The 23786-nt window shown below is 44.9% G+C and overlaps 1 protein-coding gene across 5 annotated transcripts in view; it reads right to left on the bottom strand.

Annotated features, from left to right (window-relative positions):
• plekha7a (pleckstrin homology domain containing, family A member 7a) overlaps positions 1-23786 on the bottom strand; it is an 80814-nt gene that overhangs the window by 5452 nt on the left and 51576 nt on the right. For 4 of the 5 annotated variants that reach the window (XM_083666781.1, XM_083666783.1, XM_083666784.1 and 1 more), the window contains 18 exons: positions 23086-23190; positions 22118-22190; positions 20197-20297; positions 15271-15452; positions 12520-13083; positions 11290-11866; positions 10215-10298; positions 8695-8748; positions 6856-6924; positions 5719-5799; positions 5307-5456; positions 5103-5204; positions 4119-4230; positions 3733-3878; positions 3133-3324; positions 2823-2904; positions 2521-2612; positions 1862-2128 (listed from right to left, as the gene is read on the bottom strand). In XM_083666781.1, the coding sequence (XP_083522907.1) occupies positions 1862-2128; positions 2521-2612; positions 2823-2904; positions 3133-3324; positions 3733-3878; positions 4119-4230; positions 5103-5204; positions 5307-5456; positions 5719-5799; positions 6856-6924; positions 8695-8748; positions 10215-10298; positions 11290-11866; positions 12520-13083; positions 15271-15452; positions 20197-20297; positions 22118-22190; positions 23086-23190 (3033 nt within the window). The remainder of the gene's footprint in view (positions 1-1861; positions 2129-2520; positions 2613-2822; positions 2905-3132; positions 3325-3732; positions 3879-4118; positions 4231-5102; positions 5205-5306; positions 5457-5718; positions 5800-6855; positions 6925-8694; positions 8749-10214; positions 10299-11289; positions 11867-12519; positions 13084-15270; positions 15453-20196; positions 20298-22117; positions 22191-23085; positions 23191-23786) is intronic. The other variant, XM_083666782.1, reaches the window with a different exon arrangement.

The raw sequence follows: 23786 nt of genomic DNA, 5'->3' as shown, positions 1-23786 counted from the left end.
GTGTGTGTGTGTGTGCGCCAGTGTATTTTCATGTGTGTGGTGTCCAAGCCATCAATCCCATGCATGCATGATTATTCCCACTTCCCACTCCAGTGTGTAGGCCTGATCTGCATGTATTCGCATGCTTTAGGAGAGAAAGTGCATCACATGCATTCTTGTGCTCAGTCAACAGAGGAAAACCACACACCACAGGGGGAAAAAACATGCATACATACATATTCAGCAAACCTCCGCAATATGGAAAAACACAGGCAGAAGTGATTCAGAAGCAAAATGTGTTTATTCTCGAGTGCAAATATCTACATTAAAAAAAGAACAGGTGTGAAGGAGTTGTGCATTGCTTCTCAATTTTACAGATTAATTTATCATTACTGTAGCTATCTATTACCTAAAACACTAACTGTCTCATGTAGCTTCCTTTCTGTTGTCCTATTTTTTCATCCTCACTGATCTGGAAAAAAAAACAGATAGGGGAAAGCAATATGGTGGCCTAATCGTATGCCTCCACCATATTACCTTTCCCTCTCATGTCCCCTCCTAGTCAGTTAGGATAATTATAGGACATAAGCCACTTTTAGTAACATGATTACTCTCTCACTCCTACCTTGACCATGATAGTGGACCACTGTAGCGGTCAACCACAGTCAATTACAAACATCTTTGTTAATGAGCCATAAACAAAGCTGTGATAATGATGATGGAGCATAAATTAATACCGAAATGGTGTGAATAAGTGAACATTGAGCGGGTCACTGTAGAATATAATGAGTAGATTAAAATGACCTAAATTATCTAAAATCAAAGTAGTTAATGCTCTGATCTGACTATGGTTAAGTTCTAAAACTTTTTACGCAGTAAATAGTAGGAGTTGTTGAACTACGTATTGCCCATGGTTATTAGGGAAGGAAAAAACATATGGGTTGATGGGAAATGCATTTAGGACTTTGAGGTCATTGTTGACCTCACAACAATCTGGTTAAGACTGTGTGTTAGAAAAATTATGTTAGAAAAAAAACAATATAATTTGAATCACATCCTCTACTGCTGATTCTCTTGGGCTGGCATACACAAGAAACGTCACGTAAACAAATTAGCAAGGTGAAGGTGAATTGGTGAGAAGAATCATGGAATTAAGGAATGATCATCTGTAAAAAAAAGGCACTTTGATTTAATTTGAAGGAAATTAAGAGCAAACTGGAGCAAGGGTGTCTGAAAATGATTTGTGCCATTAAGCACTGCTGACCTTGTCGCTTTCTTCAGTTCAACTTGAAAACATGGTACACATTCCCCCATCCCCTATATATCAAATCTCTATAAAATGGAATTTCACAAATGTATACTGAAAATATCCCTCAGTAAATAAATAAACATTTTTATGCTAGTACAGTAGTGTATATGTACATATCATGGGGATAGAGAGAGTGAAAGCAAACCTATGCCTACCGTTACCTCCTCTTCTCTTTAGATCTACATTCAAAAGTGTGTCAGTGAGTTACCACCAGGGGACAATAGTGATAGGGTTATTTATTCAACCCCTTCACCTTCAAATGGGTTACTGTTACAGTCCATCTCAAGCCAGGTATCCCACTCCCCTAACTCCACAAAGCAGCCTCCAACTGCTCCACAGCCAAGTCTAGCCCAGCTACATTAGCCACAGCCAGTCCCACCCTTTAGCTTGTTAGCGTGACGGCTAATGTTACTGCCATTGGTTACACATGGGGGGGGAGAAGGGATTGTGTTAGCGTTAGCCGCTTAGCATATTAGCGCCTTGGCTAAGCTAGGTGGGGGGTTCATGGGCGTGACGGTGGTGGTCCCTGTGTCTGGTGCTGCTGCTGCTACGGGGGGGCGGGGGATAACGTACTGAACCCGAGTCAGTGGAGGAGAGAGGCCTGGAGGATGAGGAGGAGCGGTGTGTGGTAGACACAGTGGTGGTGGAGTGGCGGTCTCCCTGGCTCAGGTTCCTTTTGCGCTCACGGACCAACGCCCTCTGGTGTCTCTTCATGCGCTCCAGCTGCTCCTCGGCACTCATGCGTCCCCTTGGCTGGGTAAAGGTGGAGGTGGCGGTCAGGAACTGGGGCTGCAAGGGGTCGGAAGAGCAAAGGCGCTCCAAGGCACTCTTGGGTCTCTCCTGGGACAGGAAGGGGGAGAGAAATGGGGAGAGAGGGATGGAGAGAGAGTAAGAGGAAGAAAAAAGGGAGAGAGAGCGAAAGAGAGAGGAGGGGTATGAAGATGGATATGAAGACAGTCAAAGAGAGGCAGATTAAATGGCAGCGATGGAGAGGGAAATGGAAAACAATAATGGAGAACGAAAGGAACACAAAATGGAAACAGGTGTATTTGGAACATATTGATGTGTCCTCAACACCTGCTCTCAGTCAATCTCTTTAAATGACAGAAACTAGAGGAAGCTCAAAGGTATTTGGGGCTTAGGCTTATACTATGTAAAACCACAGTGACGTTAGTCTACATGTGGGTGTTTCTACCATATCTGCCTCCATGTCATATCTGGTGGTGACTCACCCTGGCTGCTGGCCCTGCAGCCCCTTTCCTCAGGGTTACGTAGGAGGAGATGTTACTGGACTGGTTCAGCCTGGATGACGAGCCAGACAGACCTGAGACACACAGGAAGGTGACAGAACACCTAAACTGGAGAAATCTCTATATCCTCCCAACAACCAATCAGGGGAATCTATCTAAATCAAAGCAATGTAAATGTCTTGCATCATACATTTAAGCCATATATAATTGAGAGGATGTTCAGGTTCAGGGTCTTGCATTAGGGACTCGGGCTGATACCTATAGAATCATATCCTATATTTTACCTTTGTGTGGGAGGGTGTGATAGCCTCCCTCAGACCCTATCCCCGGCAGCTCTGGTTCACTCAGGTACGACCGCAACTCAACCTGCCATGATCACAAAAATGGTTAAAGCAACAGTAGTACAGCACCATCCATTGAGATCATGCACAGTGTGAGTGAGGCTTTTTTTGGATTGAGACGGCCTTTGTGTATGTTGTCCAGTGAGCGACATGAGCTCAGAAGGTGAGAACAGTGAAAACAACAGTGTTTTTTACAGTAGTTTTGGATAACAAAGTTTTGTTAAACTCAGAGCTCAGCTGGTGTACCACTGACCTTATAGTCTCCATTGATACACTGGCCGGTCTCCCTGTCTCTCTTCCTCTCGTCTGACTGCCGCTTGAGCCCACGCACCGACATGTGTCTAATGGCCGACGCCTCTTTGGGGAGGGGTGGCACCACAGGGGGCGTCTCCTCATAGTCATAGAGGTGGGGCAGGGGTGGTCTGGGCGGAGCATCATCCTCTGCCTGTGTCAGAGCCACACCCATACAGGTAGTCAGTGCCAAGAACTCAATACGCTCAAATTTAAGTACAGACTCTACAGACACAACTCATCCACTACACTTTACCAACTTGACTGTGTTCATATCGTTGCATTACCCTCCTGGGACAACCTCACTGTTCTAAACTCACCAACATGGAGCCTGGAGTAAACAAATGTAAAGTTATAGTTGACCTAAACTACAAAATAATTGATTGATTTCTTCACCTTGAAAAGCAGTCTATCGACAAGGACTCGTTTTGTAATTTGGGTTAACTATCCCTTTAAGGTCTTTCCTTTTACTTTATATGGGATGTTCACAACTCACCCGCTGTGGTACACTAAATATTTGAAATTCCCCAACGTCAGTACAGATGTGGGAGCTGACACTCACCCATTTTGGCACGAAGTTGTGAGGCAGCGTTTGGGAGACAGGACTGGGGATGGAGCTGCGAGGAGGGGGCTTGACCTCTGCCCCTGGGCGCATACCGTACTGGGAATGCATGGCAGAGTCTGACACTGAAGGCACTAGTTTCCTCTCTGGAGATGAACATGGAGAAACACACACACAATTCAATTAACAGACAGACAGACACAAGGTATTGCTCACACACACACACACACAAAAAGACAGGCAGTAAACACACTGACACACAAGCAAATGTACACACAAAGACTGTGACTGTTTGTATGTCATAATGTGTTGCTATCTATGGTGGCTTAATAACTGTGGGACTTTGGGTAGTTCTCCTGAGTAGTTCTCCTGAGTAGTTCTCCTACCTGGGTTCTGTACTGAGTCAATAGTGATCTTGTAGTTGACTTTGCTGGAGCTCAGTCCTGCCATTACATCCTCAATCCTCCACAGCTCCCGCTTGATCTCCGCTTTCTCCTGCTAAAAAAACATAACACACAAGCGCTCATTTTGGACGACTGTCTCCTGCGGCAAAATTCACAATTCCTTCCACTTCCCTCTTGCAAGAGCAGAGTTCCTGGCAAAGTGAGAGACTATACATCATGCTGAAACATCTCAAAGCAGAAGCATGCATACATAATATACAAGACATCTGCCTTTCCTTAGCCTCTTTTCACAGGCGATGTACTCGGCGATGTCCTCGAACACAGAAGTCAACACCCCCCCACCCCACCCCTCCAAGCTTGTTTTAAGTTTTTTATTTAAAAACAAGATGTGCTCACTTGTGATTTCTGATTTGTGCTACAACCTGTCAGTAATTTCATTTTAAACATCAACTGCCCACCCACTTCTGACTGCTCAGTAACCATTAAACAAGCTATGTTTGACAGACTCTCGAGTGTGGAGAGTCTGTCGTTGAGACACTAGCCTTTCTTCTACTTTGTCTAGGTGGCAGAAAGAGGCAGATGGCATTTAGGCTATTGTGAGCTGTGCAGTTAAAGGGGCATTCAAACAACAATAAAGCCCTGCCACGTTTTTGGGTAAACAGCTGAGGGACAAATGTAACCACTCTTAACTTCATAGATGGAAATATGGATCCAATGACTGACCATCTATGAGATGAAAATGATCATTTTAACCATTCTTTTGGAGTTATACAGTCTATGTTTACAATTGCATTGGTCACAAACAATTGAGTAAAACAAGCTTATATTTTGGGTTCTGATGGGGTAAGACAATTGAACTTGGCTCATGAGGTATTTATACATTATACTCTTTGAGAATCAATGGCTATATATAATTCATTTAAAAATAATTGGAACAATCCTAGATTGCCCCTTTAAGGGTCTCACCTGTGGGGTGGAACTGTGGTTCATGTGGGACTGTAGCATGGTCCTCAGCTGTTTCACAGAGTTCTCCAACACGCTGTACTCCTCCCACGCTCTCGCCATCTCCTACACCACATGAGAAGAGAACCACGCAATGTGTTGGTCAGACTACACACACACACACACACAAACTCTCTCTCTCTCACTCACTCAAACACCCACACACACCGTGGACACTCGTGAGATCTCAGCCCTGATGTGCACCACGTCTTCCTGTAGTAGCCTCTGCTGGTAGGCAATCTTCTCAGTATGGGCCGGCTGGTCCTTGTACTGCTCCATCTGCTGGTGGGACATGTCCAACACACTCTCCAACTTGTCCTGAGAGGAGGAGGGGTTACAGGTCAAAGGTCAATAGGAAGTGGAGGTTGGACAGTAGGGTAACAGTGTCCCATTTTAGCAGACAGTAGGGACCTTTCCATTTCAACTCAGGACAGGAAAAAGGCTTTAGATAGGTCATGCAAGAAATTGCAATTAGTTATTTCCTGAATTGACAGAGTTGGAATGACATTGACCCAGACACTGCAAGACTATTGTTGTTCAGTATAAATGGTGCAAACTTAAAGTCTTAACATCTCAGTACCTTGTCTTCCTTCAGTGAGCTGATCCTAGCCTCCAACTCTTTCATAATCTTGTCCTGCTCACATAACCAACTCAGTTTGACCTGCAGGGGGAGAGGACAGGTGTTACAGAGTTGGGCCACCGAAAATGTTTCTTCATCGGTTTAAACCCAAGCTCTTCTCCCCTCTCACATCATCTGTGTGTGTGTGTGTGTGTGTATATGTCGGTGTGCATGAGTGTGTGCATGCGTGTGTGTGTGTGTGTGTGTGAGTGCATGCCCGTGTCCCTGGTTGCTCCTGTCTCATTAGCTGATAATTATGTGAAGCAGCCCATTATGCAAATAGGATAATAACATCCCACATGCCTCTTTTTGTCAGTGTCTTGGAACCTCTGAGCTTGGTTAATTAATCCCTGATTAAAAAACAACAAACGTCATGGCAAAGGTTGGATCAGTTCATTTCCATCGTTCAATTTACCCGCCATTTGTGGAAGAACTGTCATCTAAAGAGTGCAATAAAAGCATGACCACATACCTACTTGTATTCAATGTAATGAAATAGGTTGCTTTAACTGTTGTTTTGAAATGTAGGCAAAATACAGGTTTATAGCATCTATAAGCTCAGATATACTTTTTAAGCTCAATTTGCCATTCTGCTGAATGAATAATTAATTTGTTGTTGCGTCTCAATGGTAAAATTGTTGTTTGATTTCATCAAATATTCTTCTGAAAAACACCAGCATCCTCATAAATTGTTAACGTGTATATATGATGCAAAAATGTTCACAGTAGATACACTTTGAAAAGAGAAATGAGCAATTTAAAAAGCTATATTATAATACTGCAGATATCAAACTGAAAGATTTACTATGTTAAACTATCAATCAACTCCCTTGACATGCATTTTTCTCTTGAAGCGGAGTAAGATAACTAAATATTACGACACTTCTCTACAGATATTCCCAGCACATTCTTGCTCCCAGAGGACATTCAGCGTATAGGTTTCTCTCTTCGCCGCCTCCTTACCCTCCCAGCAAAATTGGAAAATTTCTAAACTAAACATCAAACTAAAACTTCACGGCCTTTTGGAAAGTGTGTGTGTGTGTGTGTGTGTGTGTGTGTGTGTGTGTGTGTGTGTGTGTGTGGTGGTACAGTACTCACATCCACATCACTCTCGGCTACCTTGACAGGCTTCCCTGCATCTTTCAACGTATGACGACTTCCAACCACCTATGGGACCAGAACACAAAGACATTCTCAAATATTGATGTGCAACAGGTATGTGGCTGTGTACACTTCTAAGATGATGCTGAAACACTGAAGGTTACATTGAAAGCCCAATGACGAAAACGACCATGAGGAAGACCAGGGGAAATGTACAATGATAAACACTGAAAATTCATAAAATCAAGGGCTAATTTGACAATATGTGTGCCACAGCTTAATGCCACAAAGAATTTCCATGAATGCTCCTCATGCCTATAGAAATAGCCCTGTATCACATGACTATGCACAACAAATTGAACACCCGGCATTGAATATTAAGAGACTGCTTTAAAGTATACTGAATGCGATATACTGGTCCAGATTAGAGTTTTAAATTTCATCCTGAACCCGACGGGACCTGACCCGACCTGGTTTTCTAACAATTGATTCGGGCCTGGCCAGGCTCGGGTTTGCCGCAACAGAGCTGTGTTGATTTTTTTTTGGGAGCGCTTCTTTACGTTCAACGCTTACAAACACACAAAACAGCTAGGCTTTTTTCGGGCTCAGGCTCATGAAAATGTCTTCAATGTCTGACTCTGGCCTCATCTCAACGGGCCTGGGTCGGCTCGGGATTGCATTTTCTAGTCGTGATATCCATGCTGTGTTTTACTGGGGATGTATGTACCAAAGAGATCACGATGGTGCCAGCCACAGCCAGCCACAGCCAGCCACAGCCAGCCACAGCCAGCCACAGCCAGCCACAGCCAGCCACAGCCAGCCACAGCCAGCCACAGCCAGCCACAGCCAGCCACAGCCAGCCACAGCCAGCCACAGCCACATCCACACTGCATGCACTGCCGAGCCATCCCAATACGCCACTCAATGACATCACTGTATCAGACACACAGGGGTCAAGGGTCAGGGGTTCATAGTTCAAGCCAGTGCTTACAGACAGCCACAGGCACAGAGTGTTACAGCGATGGGATGGTCATCGAACACACACACACACACACATAAAAGTGTACGCGGTGCTTACGTTCCATAGGGACCTGAAAGGCCCAGCAGTGCAGTGCAGTAGTAAACTGTGAACCATGAGTATCAAGGGCTGTATAGCTTTGATCTGCATCAAACGGAAATAGAAAGCTCCTGTCACACAAAATGGCTGCTGTTCAAAACATGCAACCGTTTAGTAAGCAAGTAAGCTAACTAGCAAGTCAACCAATGGTAAAATCAGTGTTGCTGTTCGTCCATTTGAAAGTTAGTATTTCATTGTCAATGCACAAACACACACGAGACAGCTGTTCTTTGTGTTGTCATTCTCATCTCCACTCCAGGACATGTGTTGGTCATCAGTGAGCAGCAAACCCACCGGGGCAAAGAACCGATGACAACACAAAATCAACATCAAATTTGGGTTGAAATTTGATGTACAGTAGTTGTCAACAAACATGAATACCACTTGAAATAAACTAAGCCTTGAAAACCTGTTGGTTTTTTTGGTTGGAATCTAGGTTCTAAAGTGTACGTCGATGACTTTTTGCTAATTCAACCGACTCTCCACATTGATCCGACGTTGATAGAGGAAGTTGAAATAACTAGGAAACAAATGCTGACACATCAAGTTTTGCAAGGAGGGAAGTGAGTGTGTTAGTGTCAGATCTTCGACAAGGCATAAGGCCTCCTGGTCAGAGGAGAGGAGAGGAGAGGAGAGGAGGCAGACAGGGAGTATTAAAGAGAAGAGGAGAAAGAGGAGAAGCGACAGGAAAAGAGTGATAGGCCACGACCGGTTCCCACCTTCAGGTCTAGATACTCCAGATCCTTCTTCAGCAGCATGTAAGTGTCATCAGCCTTCGGGATGAGGAGTGAAGAGAAACAAGTGAGTGTGAGTTATCATAATTGTATGTTATTAGAGATCTATATCTCTCTATTCGTCACTACCAGCGGTCCTACTTCGCTAGTTCAAATCTACAGTTACATAAATGTTATCAAGAATATGCTATTGGTTAATTAGAGTAAATGTAACAAAAAATTCAGTGAGCAAAAACCTTTACTGCTTTTGTATGAATGACAAAAATGTCTCATGTAGGCATCCATCTAAGGCTTAGTACACACACATTTGGGCATGCGTGCACACACTAAACGAACCACTGCACACAAACACAAAGACAAACACACACACACACACACACACACACACACAGAGAAAATACATGTATTTATGCATATATGGACACAGTTTAAGACTCATATTCATCTAACTACTTCTCTACTTTGTGCCAAAGACGCAAGCAGACAAAATACAAAAATGTAGCCTGATTACTACAGCGGCTTCAAGGTCACAAGCCAAAAACACCTGAGTTTTGAAGCAAACTGCATCAGTTGAGCCAAACAAACTTTAAAAATGCTCGAAATGAGAGACACACATCAAAGCCCAGTCAAAGCCCAACCAGCCAACCAGCCAGCCAGCCAGCCAGCCAGGCTGAACATGGGATGTCTCATGGAAGCTAGCTAGCGACAACACAACAAGTTAACATACAGTACAGCTATGACATAGCCTAGCTGGAGTGCAACCACATCTACAGGCTGCCTAGACAGAAGATGGGTCTATGGAGGTAGCTAGGCCCACGCTCACAGACAGCCATGCCCAGGAAGGAGCTCACATTGCTGGGGCAGAGGAAGGCAGGCGTACTGGTGGCCCCCACCTGGGTAAAGCCGGGGCCCATAGAGCTCATGAGGCCCAGGGGGGCGAACAGGGACCCCAGGGAGGGGCCTGAGAGGAGGGGGTCGGTGGTGAAGTTGTTGGTGAGAAGGTAGGGGCCAGAAGGGCCACTGAGCTGCTGCAGCTGGGTTATCGTGTGTTGGCGTGCGCTAGCCATCTTGGCCTGGTGCCTCCGGAGCTGAATGAGGAGGAGGGTGAGCTCCTCAGGCTGCATGTGTGTTACAGGCCCCAGAGAGGAAGGGATGAATACATAGGGGATTACTTAAAGACTTCCAACAATACTGGTAAACGGTTAGAAGAAGTGGAGGCACTCATTGACATCATAAGGGTTGCTGGTTCAAGTCCCTCAAATTGGCCTTGTAAAGAAAGACTGTCTCCATCTTATTTAATATGTGGTGAAATGAACTGTAAGAGCAAGTAGTGTCAGTCAACATATCATAGGCTCCTTCCTTAGGTTAGCTAGTTAGCGATGATTTGCAAATACTGTAGTACAAATTAGGTGGAATGCCCATTCAACAGGCCTATTGTATAATCTTGATTCCTTACTTTACATACTAAAAGAGAGAGAGTGTGTGTGTTGTGGTGGAGGCATTACCGTTTTCCCGTGAAGGCTGGGTGCGCTAACCGTATGTGTGATATAGCCGGAGGGTGGCATGGACCGTCTCTCGACAGTGGCAGCCTGGTGAAAACATATACACGCACACGCACACGCACACGCACACGCACACATTCAAGTTAATAGCCTTTTCATTATGCTCTTGTAAAAAATGCCATATAACCTGTCAAGATTAACAGTCATAAAGGTTACATGCAATAACTGGAATAACCAAATGTTAACCTGTTCTGATTTATAAATGTACAGTTTGTCATTGTGAGTTGTTCATTATAATAATACGACATGGATCAAACTTATACAGCTTTTTTCAAAGACCAACATACACTTTTAAAAAAGAAGTGAATGGCCAAAAAAAAGAAGAAAAGAAAAAACACAGCTAAGCAGAGAGACAGGGACAGAGAAAACAAACAAACGAAAAAGTGTAGTTAGTGTAGTTACTGTATTATAGTCAGACCTTTACAATTGCAGCGTTGGAGTGGCATTGGAATGGTTACTTCAAGGAAGTAGTACTGGCATTTACTTCCAGGTGCTATTGAAACAATCATTCTGTTCACTAGAGCACAGTTCTGATCTGACAGTACGCCTTTCTGTTTGGCTTTTTCTAGTTGACATTTTAGCTCTCTGTACCAAACTGCTGGCTCTCTGAGACTTGAACAGCAGCCATTTTGTGACAGGACACTAACAAAATGAGAGATTGAATTAGTTACAGCGAAACAAGGCTAACTTTCACCAAAATACTGTTTGTCTGCAGTGAAATGTAGTTGTTTTCATGCCTGCAATTTGGTCCTCTTGCTGTTCTTTTTTTCTTTTGGAGAGCATAGGGATGTATCGTTATGCTAAAGATAACTGTACTACACTTTCTCCACACAAAAAATTCTGCAGCTTTCATGGTAGTTGGTGAGGTATTTTGTCCTTGCAATGAAAAAAACTCTCAGCACCATTCAATAAATCACAAAGAAAGGTGCTGAACACAAATTCTGGTGAAGGTTCTACTATCTGTTTTCCGCTCGTGTTAAACAAAGGGTAAAAAAATAAATACTGCTTGTAGTTGTACCTTGAGCAGCTGAGACTTGGCTCTCCGGGGGGACCCCGCCATCGACATGTCAACAGCTGACCTCTCCCCCTCGGGCCTGACTGTCACTCGATCTGCAGGTGTATGAGGCCTACGCAGGGGTGACAGGGTCCTGCTGCCAGGCGGGGGTCCAGGCGGGGGGATGTCAGAGGGGGAGGGGGGCACCGAGATGCAGCGGGGGACCTCGGAGGAGGGCCTGGGGGCCGAGGGGGGCACGGTGGAAGGGGGTCTGGGCCCAAAGGGGTAATCCGGGGCGGGGGTGTAGAGGGGGGCGGTGGGGCTGCCGTGGCGGAACTGGTGGCGCTGCTGCCATTCGTAGAGATGCCATGTCATGCCACCCCCACCACCTCCGTCCTTGGCGACGGTGCAACCCTGAGGGTCAGGGCCAAGGCGAAAGTGGCTGAGGCGGTCCTGGGCATATTTGTACTCGCCCTGACGGGCGGCGGTGGGGGGGCTGTGGCAGGTGGTCTTTGGCAGCGTCTGGTAGGCCTCCATGGCAGTGAACTTGGGCTGGGTAGGTGGGGTACGGCGAGGGAGGGTGCTCTCTCTAGAGGGGGGGCTGGGGGGATAAGAAAAGAAAAGAAGATCAGTTAACGGCAAAATTGATGTTAGTGATTGTGATTAATTGTGAAACAGATTTACCAAAAAGCAGTATGAAAGTGTATTGAGTGAAAAGTATGAGAAATATTACGCTACATTTCAGTCTGATTATTAAATACATTCACATTAATGAATTTGGGGTGCCAAGGCAAGATCTTATCTTAAGTCATTGGTGTTTTGGTTATGGAAAGGTGAGACAGTTGTAATTACCTCATTACGCTTTGGGATGCAGGGGATCCATTAAACAATTAATCAAGTTTGTATGGCCTCACTGAATATAATTGTGCTGAAAGTCTAAGGATTTTGATTATGCATTTGTGAAAAAATTGCAATCTCGATAAAGACCACTAGAGAGAGCTGTTTGCTATGGTTGTGTGCACTAAAACTACACATTATACAGTAAGACAATGATAAAGTATTCATGATTAGGAATTCTTATTTTGATGAGTTATGATGGAGAGTGAGTGTGCCTGCCTGTGTATGCATTTAGGCATTTGTGAGAATCCCAGCGTTCCTCCCACCAGACTATGTTAATGTGAGCATGTATGTGTGTGTATGAGTATGCATTTGAATGCTTAATTATAAACATATTCAAGCACAACAACAACCTACCCTTTGTGTTCAGCCCTCTGCACCTTAACCCAGTGCTCCACCTGATCCAGGGTGCTTTTCCTCTGCACCTGCTTGTGGGTGTCCATAGGGGGCAGTGTTGCCCTCTGATACGTCCCTGTCCCCATCCCGTTGGGCTCTGGGGTGGGTGTCCTGCCATTCCTCAGACAGACACCAGGGGGAAGCGTGGAGGCAGCGCGGGATGGGGCACGGGATGGCACCCTGGAGGTGGGCTCCGAGGCTGGAACAGACACAAAGTTTGGAGGGAGGGCGGAGGGGTTGGGAGGGAGGGTGGAGGGGTTTGTAGGGAGGGCGGAGGGGTTGGGAGGGAGGGCGTCCATTTCGATGGTTCCACCAATAGGAATCTCTGAAGAGATGTGAGTGTCTTTCCTGAAGCTACCGTGCTCCTCTGCTTCTCTGTGGATGTCGGCTGGTTCTAAGATCACGTCGTTGCTATGGATTTCCTCGGGTTCAGGAGTGGTCTTGGTGTAGTTGTTGAAATGGTTGGTCTGTGGGACTGCCTGGTGTTCCAATTCCTTCTCCGATATCTCCGAACTGTCCAACGCTCTGCAGAGGGAATAAGAGATCAAGAGTGAAGTTTTGGTTTTGCTCTCTTTCCAAAACAGTAGGCCTATCACTACACTAGGCCTACACTAACATCATTACTCATGGCCTCATTTGTCATACATGTCAGTATATTAATACATGTCAGTATATTCCTCTGCCCCCCCCCCCCCCCCCATCTGGATGAAAAAGAACTAGTGAATTGGTTAGCTTCATACACAGATACTTAACCAACGTGTGTACATTAATTAAGATTCAAAAAGTTCTCAATGCGTATTTATATAACTACAACAGTCTCATATATATGTGTATAATCAGGATAATGTGTATACAGTATAACCACCATTTGATGTACAGTTATCTCACACACACACACACACACACACACACACACACACAATTGGACGAGACACATTGAGCACATTGAGCATGTTGTGGACAGAGAGGCCCAATCCTCATTTGTTCCTGTAGTGTAGTGGACCTACCTGTCACTCCTGTGTCTGCAGCCTACAGACCTGAGCTGATCTGACAGGGAGTCACATTCCCTCACAACACCACCGCTCCATCAATCTCTGTCTAATCTATTGGCCTTTGGCAATTTATCTCTCTCTCTCTTTCATTCTATCATAGTCGGAGTGTATTACGGTGTGTGTGTGTGTGTGTGAGAGAGAGAGAGAGAGAGAGAGAGAGAGAGAGAGAGAGAAAGTGCACCACTCCAATCCCCTGCTCCTGTAGATTGCAACAATGCAATCAGAGACCATAGCATGGTGACTGGTACAGAAGGGCAAGTTTGGCACACACAAGGCATCCGGCATTATGCTGCAATTTATGCCACAAAGACACGCTCACACATGCACACACACACTCTCTCTCTCTCTCTCTCTCACACAAACACACACACACACACACACTCCCTCTCTCTCCCTCACACGCTCCCTCTCTCTCCCTCACACACTCTCTCTCTCTCTCACACAGACACACACAGAAACGCGCACGCACGCATGCACGCACACACGCACACACAGATTGCAGCACTGTCTGTCTGCATTGTCAATCAAAGGGACTGACAGTCAGACATATAAAAAGAAACGCATCTCACTCCCTAGACAACAGACAGACAGACCCAGACAGGCACAGAAACGCTTTCGCACATAGGAGCTAAAAAGTGCCTCTTTTGTAGAGACAGCTCTGCAACTTTGATGATGAAAGCATTTGTGCTTGTTCATACCTCTTCAATGACGAATAAATAATTCAAAGAAATGTCAAATAATTTTATAAGTGACGACCAGTGGTAACACTATATTACACCAAAGCTAAACCACGTATGCACACACAGACAAGTTGAAAACATGGGTTAACACTAGAGCGGACCATGTTTAGTCAACTATTTGGTTGTTTTGCTCTTGGTCGTCCGAGATTGTTTTAGTCGAGCAGTCACTAATTGTGTTTTTTTCTCATGGAGCACAAGCGATGCACAAAAAGTTCCAGCATGTCTGAGCAGACTTATCCATTCCGGAGACTATTAAAAATAATATTATTCTATAACAAACGTGTTTTCTGAGTTGTATGGTTTATTAATGTTAACAAGTCATGCCAAACGTCCCCTCTCATATGTGGCTTGCTCCATAATGTTTAGTCAATAGGACCACAAAACATATTTTGAGTTCTGCTGGCTGTTGAACAGATTTCTAGCTTTCTATCCATGGCAATTGTGTCTCAACTCTCAATGATGAGTGAGAAAGAGCCAGTTACAGTCCGAGTATTACTGAACACTAATTTGGAGGAATCCACTCCCGAAGTTTACTCTATTTTTGATTTATCGGTAACCGCATTCCACTCACGGCGATGCGGCCACACGTGAGTCGTGGCTCAAATAAACATACATTTTTTGTCTGATATTTAGACAGCCCTAGTTAACACAAACACACCTGCATACTGTACGCATGCAACCTGACCAGTCCATCTAGGGCAAGTGCTGTCCTTTGACCAGACTACCCTCAGATGGTTTGGGTTGGTTTTGGGTCTAGGTTGGTGGGGGGACATATAGGGTGTAGAGCTGAAGAAGGGAGGACAGGGGTAAAACTAGCAAACAAACTCAATAATTAATTATAATAAATTATCATTTTTGTGTCATGAAAGAAGGAGTAGTAACAGGGATTAGACAAGAGAGGGGTGTTAACAGTACTGTACCTCTTGAGTATGGCAGTGTGGTTCTGCATTAAGGCAGCCTGGTTCATGGCCTTCACCCAGCCGCTCATGTCCTCCTGCGTGTCGGTGCTGAAGAAGTACGTCCTCATCCCTCCATGCTCTGCCTGAGAACCAACCACAGAGCTCCGGTTGTAAATGTAGGAGCGCATACCTGTGTGGCTGGCCTATAGGAGAGGATAGGAGAAGAGAGGGGAGGGTCAGAGAGAGTGAGTGATGTGGGATCCGGCCAATAGGACGATAGATAGAGAATTGGCATCCATAGAGACATTAGTCAGTTGAGGGACAAAGATGAGTTATTTTGGAGAAACATCACTGCCGACAGAGAAACAGACATATCAGCATTGGCCAATATAGACACAGAGACAAGAAAACCAGCCAATAGAGACACAAATACAAAAGGGGTCAGCCAATAAAAAAACAGTGAGATATCAGTGCCAGCCAAAGAAGCAACAGAGAAATCAACTCCAGCCAATGGAGAAACAGTAACATCAATACTGGCCAAGAGACATAGAGCAGCATGAGTGACATAGCGAAAGAATGCAATACGTCCAACCCAATCTACAATTTGAGCCAATCAACAACAGGAGAGCCTCGAGAATACCAAAACAACATACATATTTCCATGTCTATGAATAGTGTTACTCTGTACTCTGTTCTGTTTCTATTTACATGTTGTCTGTATCTCTACCCATTATGTGCTAGAAATAAGAGTAGAAATACTCTTTTGGGCAATAATGAAGACTCTCTATGATAATGCAATGTAAGCTTCCAACAGACAAGATTTAGTCCTAAAATGGATATCACTCTACACTCACACAGCAAAGGCAATTAGTCAGTCATGGCTCATGTCGTCGTCACTGTGTAACAAATGAGATTAAATCTTCTTTGTTTTACTAGTCAGAATTGAATATGTTTTTGGGGAGCAAGACAAAGCAAGGGAACAATTTGTAATCACACACATTAAATATGTATGCAGCGTAATTAACTAGAGAGACGGTTGTCTCTGTAAAAAGTATTCGGAGCAATTTGGTAATTTGTGTGATTTCTTCACTTGAGTAGCATTATCTTTTAACGTGTGAATTCCCAACATCTCAAATACTGCTACAGACTGGGCTTTTAGAGTTGAGGCAGGGGTACTGTAGCATGGTGACAACCGTCACAACAACACAACGTGTACACACACAAACAAAAACCAGAGACATGAATAAAACCACACACACACGTACATGCACACACACACACACACACACATACCCACCCATGCTCCTCCTGCAGGTTGCCTGAGTATGAATAGTAAGCCTCTTAGCCCCAGGCTGCGGTTAGTAAAGGTCAGGCCAGAAGGCTGTCTCTGCCCCCTGGGGAGGCCATAAATCTGCTCCCTGGTTTGGCCGGGCCTAGCTTTGCTTAGCCTAGCCTGGTGTGAGTTAGGCCTATAAAGTGAAGCAGCAGAAAGGCTACAGGACATAGCCAGGCAACATAGACTACTGCTGTTAACCAGCTTCGTAGTCTATGCTTGCTCACTATTAGCACTTTGGCACCCAAGCTCTCTTCAGCTACCTGGACCAGCTGCTAGACTGGTACTGTTACCAGTCCTCCAGTCCTACACTCAGCCTCTTCACAGGTTCTGTATGTGAACACACATGCACACACACAAAACCTGGTCTAAAATAACAGACCTCACCCTCAGCACACTATCTGCTACTCTGTCATCACTGTAATACTCTGTAATAATAAAATAATTAAAAAACAGCAATAGACACACACTGGTGTAAAATAACTGAGTGGGACATTGAGCTCTATGTGCGACTATCACACCTGCACAGAGAATGCACCCTGGAGTCTCTCCTCTCCTCCCCCTACCTCTGTCTCTATCTCTCTTTGTTTCTCTATCCACTCCCCTCTTTCTCCCTCACTCTCTCTCTCTCCATTCCCATCCATTTCCCCCCTCTCTTTATCTCTTTCTTTCACTCTTTCTCCCACCGCCCTCTCTCTATTCCCTCTCTTTACAAACTGAAAATAGCTCCTGTACTCCCAGACAGGAAGGACGACAATAGCAGCAGTTCTGTCCTCTTCCTCTCCCCAAGACTCTCAAACACGCAGGCCTTTTTGTTGGGCTATTTAAAGGGCTTTGTGTCCTTCAAGATAAGCCTAGGACGCCTGGGCTAGGCCTTGATAACACAAACTCATATAGAAATATGCTTACATCGCCATAGATAAACTGTATTAGTGACCGAACGACTCAAAATAATAACTCAACCAGCCACAAAAGCTGTTCGGAGATTCTTCCTGCTATACAGTAAGACATTCTTGCAGAGACTCAATGTTTCAAAACGATTGTCGAGAGTTATTACCACTGAAATATAAGGACATTTTATATACTATACTATCTCTGTGGTTATGGTGTTTATGATGGTTATTGGTATCTATTGAAGAAAATAAGCTGTTTTCTCCCTGCCTCGATAAGTTGCATGCTATATACTATACAACACAAAGACAGAGCAGAACATTTATATAGGACCAGCAAACAGACAGATCCACCGGCGGTACAGAAAATGAGGTAATAAAGGAAAGAAACAGGTTATGGAGAGCCACAACCGCGTTAGCCTCAAAGACACACCACTCTCAAGCATGCGCCAAACACGAGAAGTATATACCCATTACATTGTATATATTTACTCTTAGTTAAGATCAAACCACACTAATGGTGAATGAGTGAATGAATGGTAAAAGCAGTAAAAACTCTGGTAAAGTAAGAGAGGTTGAGAGAGCAATACCTATTTAAGAGTGGACGGTACACCTGTGTCTCATTGGAAGACCTCACACACTCACAGGGGTCCCAGCGAGGCAGCCCACCAATAGGAACAAGAGAGGGAACAGAGTTCAGCGAATAGAGGACAAGCGGAGGGTCATCAGGGTCCTGCTAGATTGTTGCCTTTGCTGGGGGTGGGAGGGTGTCTAACCTTGGGGATTTGCAATGAAATGGAATAGTTGGGCTGGTTTTGGTTGTGAATGGTTGCGTCACATACAAAAACAAAAACAGCACTAGACATCACACACAGACAAATACAGGTGCGCGCACACGCACACACACACGCACTCGCGCAAACACACAAACACACACACACACACACACACACACACAGGACTCACTCCAGAACACCTATCATGTCCGTAGTAGGGGTGGGTGGAGTAATGTTTGACAGAATACTAGACAGTGCTACTGGATAACCTGATAAGGGATTAGAAGAGATTACCAAGCAACTCTGCTGTCAATCTGAGCTTCATCAGACAAGATCTGGATGCTTCATTAAACTATTCGAGTGCAAACTGAGTATAAACAGCATTTCTCATGGCATATGCCTGAGCCCACAAGCAGCAAAACTGATTAAGTACCAATAATATGATGATACAATTATAGTACAGGATCTCTAAAACAGGTGGGACTTGCAGTTGTCTGGCACTGATTGCCGGAAAACACTGAATTAATGTAGAAACAATGGCAGCTGCCATAGGGGCAGGGAAGCAGGGGGGACGTGAATGGACAATCGAGACAGACGGGTTGCGTCAGCCAGTGACCAGAGCCAGTATCATGCTACCATGCTAGGCTAGCCTTTTGTCATACAGTAGTCTTGTAGGGCCAGACATGTTGCCCATATGCTCCCGGCAGACCGTCTGGAAGCCTGTTGTCTTCCAAGTCTTATCTCCAAGTCCTACAGACGGATGGGGAGGGACATGCACTCGTAGGAAATCCACCTATCCTTTTGAATCTGCTGGTGCCTTATAGTCAACATCTACCCCGGACACAAAATGTGTCGGTAACTTCTAGAGGCTTGCCAAGGCTATCTGCACTAGCTATAGAGATTTATTTTTGATTCATAGAGAGCTACATTTCCACCTTTATTCTAACACTCACCTACCCAAACTTGTGACAAACTTGTCGGTAGAGTTGTCTCTCTATTGAAGACCCCCAGAAGATTTTTCAAAGATTCAAGATCAAAGATTTCAAAAGCTGCATCCATTATTTCCAGACATACCACATTAGCTGGTATGGATGGCTCAAGACTAGTCGCACAGTCAATAGGGCTGAAACATAAACCGTGCCCATTGACTTAGTACTGTATGACAACAATAGAGGAACAGAGTGGAGTGTGGAGAAAGAATCATTGAAGAACCACACTACTGCCCTGTGGGAATGAAACCAAGAGGAGGGTAACATTACAGAAGTGTGTGTTGTAGGGGGATGAATAGGCCTATAGAGATAAGCTATGGTTGTTGGGAGGTTATTGTGGAGAAATAGCTTGTTTTATGGCTCCAAATGTGAGGTCCTTGCTGTTCATCAGTTGATAAGCTGGTTGATAAGTTCTGATACTGATATCAACAAAACAACCCGGATTTTATTGTGTGTTGTGAGTCAGCTGCAGGATTCAACTGGATTTACCATGTTGAAAGGCCTCTTGTCACAGTAAAATAAATGGAAGAGGAAGAGTTTGATTGGAGTTGAATAACAAGTTTAAGCCAATGGGTGAAAAATATGGATGTAGCTGAATGTTTAATAAAGCATTTGATTGGTATGTATGACGCATCATCTGAGGGAATGGGCGTTGTGACTTCATTGTGACACAATTACAGCGTGACACAATCTAAAGCAAGCAATCATATTCAGTCAAGTTCAGAGACACATAAGCAGAGCTGTATCTTAAAAAGTATACATCTACGTTTTAATCAGGAGAAATAAACATAACAAAAAAACTACATAATGATGATAATGATACTATACAATATGATGATAATGATACTATATAATAACATTAAACAGGGAAGATACAACTAATCTAAACATCTAAAACAAATAATAAAGTTATACTACCACTAAAAAAGAATAACTAATAAATAACTTTGGGGTCGTACCTTGAAGGCATACTTGCGGCTGATGTGGTCCTCAGGTTCCACAGCTGAGATGATATAGCTGGGTAGAGGAATACTACCCAGGACTAACTCCTCCCTACTGTCTGTAGAGAGAGAGAGAGGGAAAGAGATGGTGTGTGTGTGTGTGGGGGGGGGGGGTAGAGAGAGAGAGAGGGAAAGAGAGGGTGTGTGTGTGTGTGTGGGGGGGGGGGGGTAGAGAGAGAGAGAGAGGGAAAGAGAGGGTGTGTGTGGGGGGGGGGTAGAGAGAGAGAGAGGGAAAGAGAGGGTGTGTGTGTGTGTGGGGGGGGGGGGGGTAGAGAGAGAGAGAGGGAAAGAGAGGGTGTGTGTGGGGGGGGGGTAGAGAGAGAGAGAGGGAAAGAGAGGGTGTGTGTGTGTGGGGGGGGGTAGAGAGAGAGAGAGGGAAATAGAGGGTGTGTGTGTGTGGGGGGGGTAGAGAGAGAGAGAGAGAGAGAGAGAACATAAAACATAAGACAGAGAGAGAATATGTAAAACACAGAGAGAGAGAGAGAGAGAGAGAGAGACAGAGAGAGAGAGAGAGATTATTGGGATAGTGTCACTCAGCTCTGTCGGAACCACTAAATAACCCTTGCCCCTTTCATAGCCCTGTGCCAAACCACTAAACCTACCTTTGCCCAACTGGCACTACCTCACCACTCCACTAAATCTCTGTCCAGTTGGCATCATCAGTTCATACCACTGCAACCCCCCCTGCTTGCCTGGCATCAATGTTATGCCACTATGTGGCCCTCTGACATCAGCCCACTCACATCTTAATTAGTTCACACCTCTATAAATACAAGGCAAGACTCATGGGGGAGTATTTGTTCTCAGTGGACATTGTGACAGAGTGCTCAAATGTAGCGTGCGTGTGTGTGTGTGTGTGTGTGTGTGTGTGTCGAGTGTTTGGTTGATAAGTGATAAGGCTGGGGCTGGATTAAAGAGTAATTGGTTAAAAATAATTCAAGGAGCTTTGAGGGACACATTCCCCATATGGGGCCGGCTAGTTCCTTTATCTGGCCACCGCTCTCACACACACACACACACACACACACACACACACAGACAGACTAGGCTCAATGAGGATAGATTACATCCCATCAGGACAGAGGGGGAGTGACACAACACATCCTCACGTTTACCCCCCCCCCCCCAACACTGCCCATGAGGGAAAATCAGGGGGGTGAGCGGGAAGGGGAAAGATAAGGAGAAGAGAGAGAGAGAAATAGAGAAGGATAGAGAGAGGTTGGTGAGTGAGGGAAAGAAATAGAGAAAGAGCGAGAGAGAGAGAGAGAGAGAGAGAGAGAGAGAGAGAGAGAGAGAGGCAGATGGAAGAGTAATGATAGATTACATCCCATCATGACGTGAGGATCTGGCACAAAAGGAGACACCACCCATGTTTCCTCCCAGAGAGAGACATAGAGAGAGTGACAGATAAAAGATAGACATGCAGAGAGAGAGATAAATAGGAGAGAGACAATAATGCAATAATGTGTGTGTGTGTGTGTGTGTGTGTGTGTGTGTGTGTGTGTGTGTCTGGACAGAGCCACTGGGAAACACCAGACTAACACCACTGTTGATTCAAATCTGGCCCCCTTATAAACAAGACAGAGCTGAATCCAATCTATTACATAACCCTCTCTGCGAACACTGACAGAAGTTCCAGATGTGCCAGTGGCTTAAGATTAGGAGTCCACAAGTGGTCCACTGATTTGTACAGAGACGGTATCTGAGTCCTGCAGTAGCAATATATTAAAGACATGACACATACAGTATCTAATAATAACAAATTATAACAATGTTACATTGCACACTGTGGATGAGGTGGCCTCTGTATTAGTATTTAAGCACTGATGTGGCAAGTCAAGCCAGCATTAGAACAGAGACCCAACTCAAGGTGACTCACCTTTGTAGTAGAAGAGGCAGTAATCAGCCAAGACAAACCACTTCCTCTTCCAAAGCCGCATCCCTGAGCTGTCCTGAGAGAGAGAGAGAGAGAAAGAGAGAGAGAGAGAGATAGTGAGAAAGAAAGACTTTTACACTGGTTTAGAGAGAGTTTTACACTGGCCATTGCTGTTTTTACTTCAAATTTCAGTTCCAAACATTCGCAAGGGAATGGCGGGGTTTTGAAGCGAAGAAGCAGACGAAAGGGAAAAACACACTTCAAACAGATCATTACACACACGGTAATTGAGCTCTGCCCATCTGAATCTTTTCCCTGGCAGCAGAGACTGTGTTCATTTTCCCCACTGTGGCAGTTGAGGAGTTCGTTTTAGAGAAAACTAATCCAAGCCAGATGTGTGTGTTTAAATAGCGTTCTCTCTGATGCACAGAGAGATGTGTGTATATCGCTAAGACACCATCTAAGAAGTGTAGATGTACACAGTGATTGAGTGTGTGTGTGTGTGTGTGTGTGTCTTAACATAATTGCATTGCGTCTCATTGTCGTTCCTCTCTTCTTAATTCGTCAGATGTTTGTGTCGTACAGAACGGCCAACAGAAAACTTGCACAATAGGAAAGAGCTTTTGTACCAAGCCTAACCATTTAGAGAGCAGACATAAACACAGGGTTCAAAGGTCAACTCTGGTCCTACATGTCTATCAATCAGCTACATTTTGCACATACATGTCCATCACATGTCAACAAATCAACTACATCCCATGCCAGGAATACCCATCGTAAGAACCAATTAGGTCTCTTGTGTGCCAAACAATCAATTGCATCATGCACAGCACACCCACAGGACATGCCAATGGCCTCTGTTACCAAAGCAGCCAGAAATGGACAGATAGAAAGGAGGTGAGAGAGAGAGATTTTGTGTGTGTGTGTGTGTGTGTGTGTGTGTGTGTGTTTGTGTGTGTGTGTCCTCTCACCTGTTTGTAGAGCCATCCTCTCACCACCACAGGGACGTTGGGGTTCCTCTTGATGGCCTGATCCCGCTTCCCAAAGCTATGCACCCTCCCACTGGTCCTGGAGCTCTACACACATGCACACACACGCACGCACACGCGCACACACCCACACCCACACCCACACCCACACCCACACCCACACCCACACACACACACACACACACACACACACACACACACACCCACACCCACACACACACCCACACACATACACACCAAAGTGATGAGGAAAATGTGTCAAATGTCCAAATTAAGCCCTCGTTTACTATTTGGTTGACAATCCTTTGCATGCAATAACTGACTTAAAACTGCATCCCATTGACCCCACCAGAACTTGAATGGAAGCTTAGTTGTCTCCCCAACTTTCTTTCTGACTCACTTTCCCCTATTTTCTCCGATTTACTCTTTTAGACTCTTTGTACATGTCCTACACAATGTCAATTATGTCACAGCTCTTTACCTGGTGCTCTAGCCAAGGCAGAAAGACACTGCTGCCATATTAACCATATGTGGAAACTTGGTGGCTAGGCAATGATTTTAGCATGAAAAGAGCATGGCACGGATGGGTATTGACGCGTGTGCCGCTGCACCGGTTGGCACAAAGGTTCCAAAAGGTATTTTGGCGGGAAGGTATACAGGTTTGGGAATTCCGATACAGGCAG

The sequence above is a fragment of the Argentina silus genome (genome assembly GCF_951799395.1).
Source record: "Argentina silus genome assembly, chromosome: 3".
In the NCBI taxonomy this organism is placed as follows: Eukaryota; Metazoa; Chordata; class Actinopteri; order Argentiniformes; family Argentinidae; genus Argentina; species Argentina silus.
The sequence above is the reverse complement of the archived record's forward strand: the minus strand, read 5'-3'. Positions and strand labels throughout refer to the sequence as shown.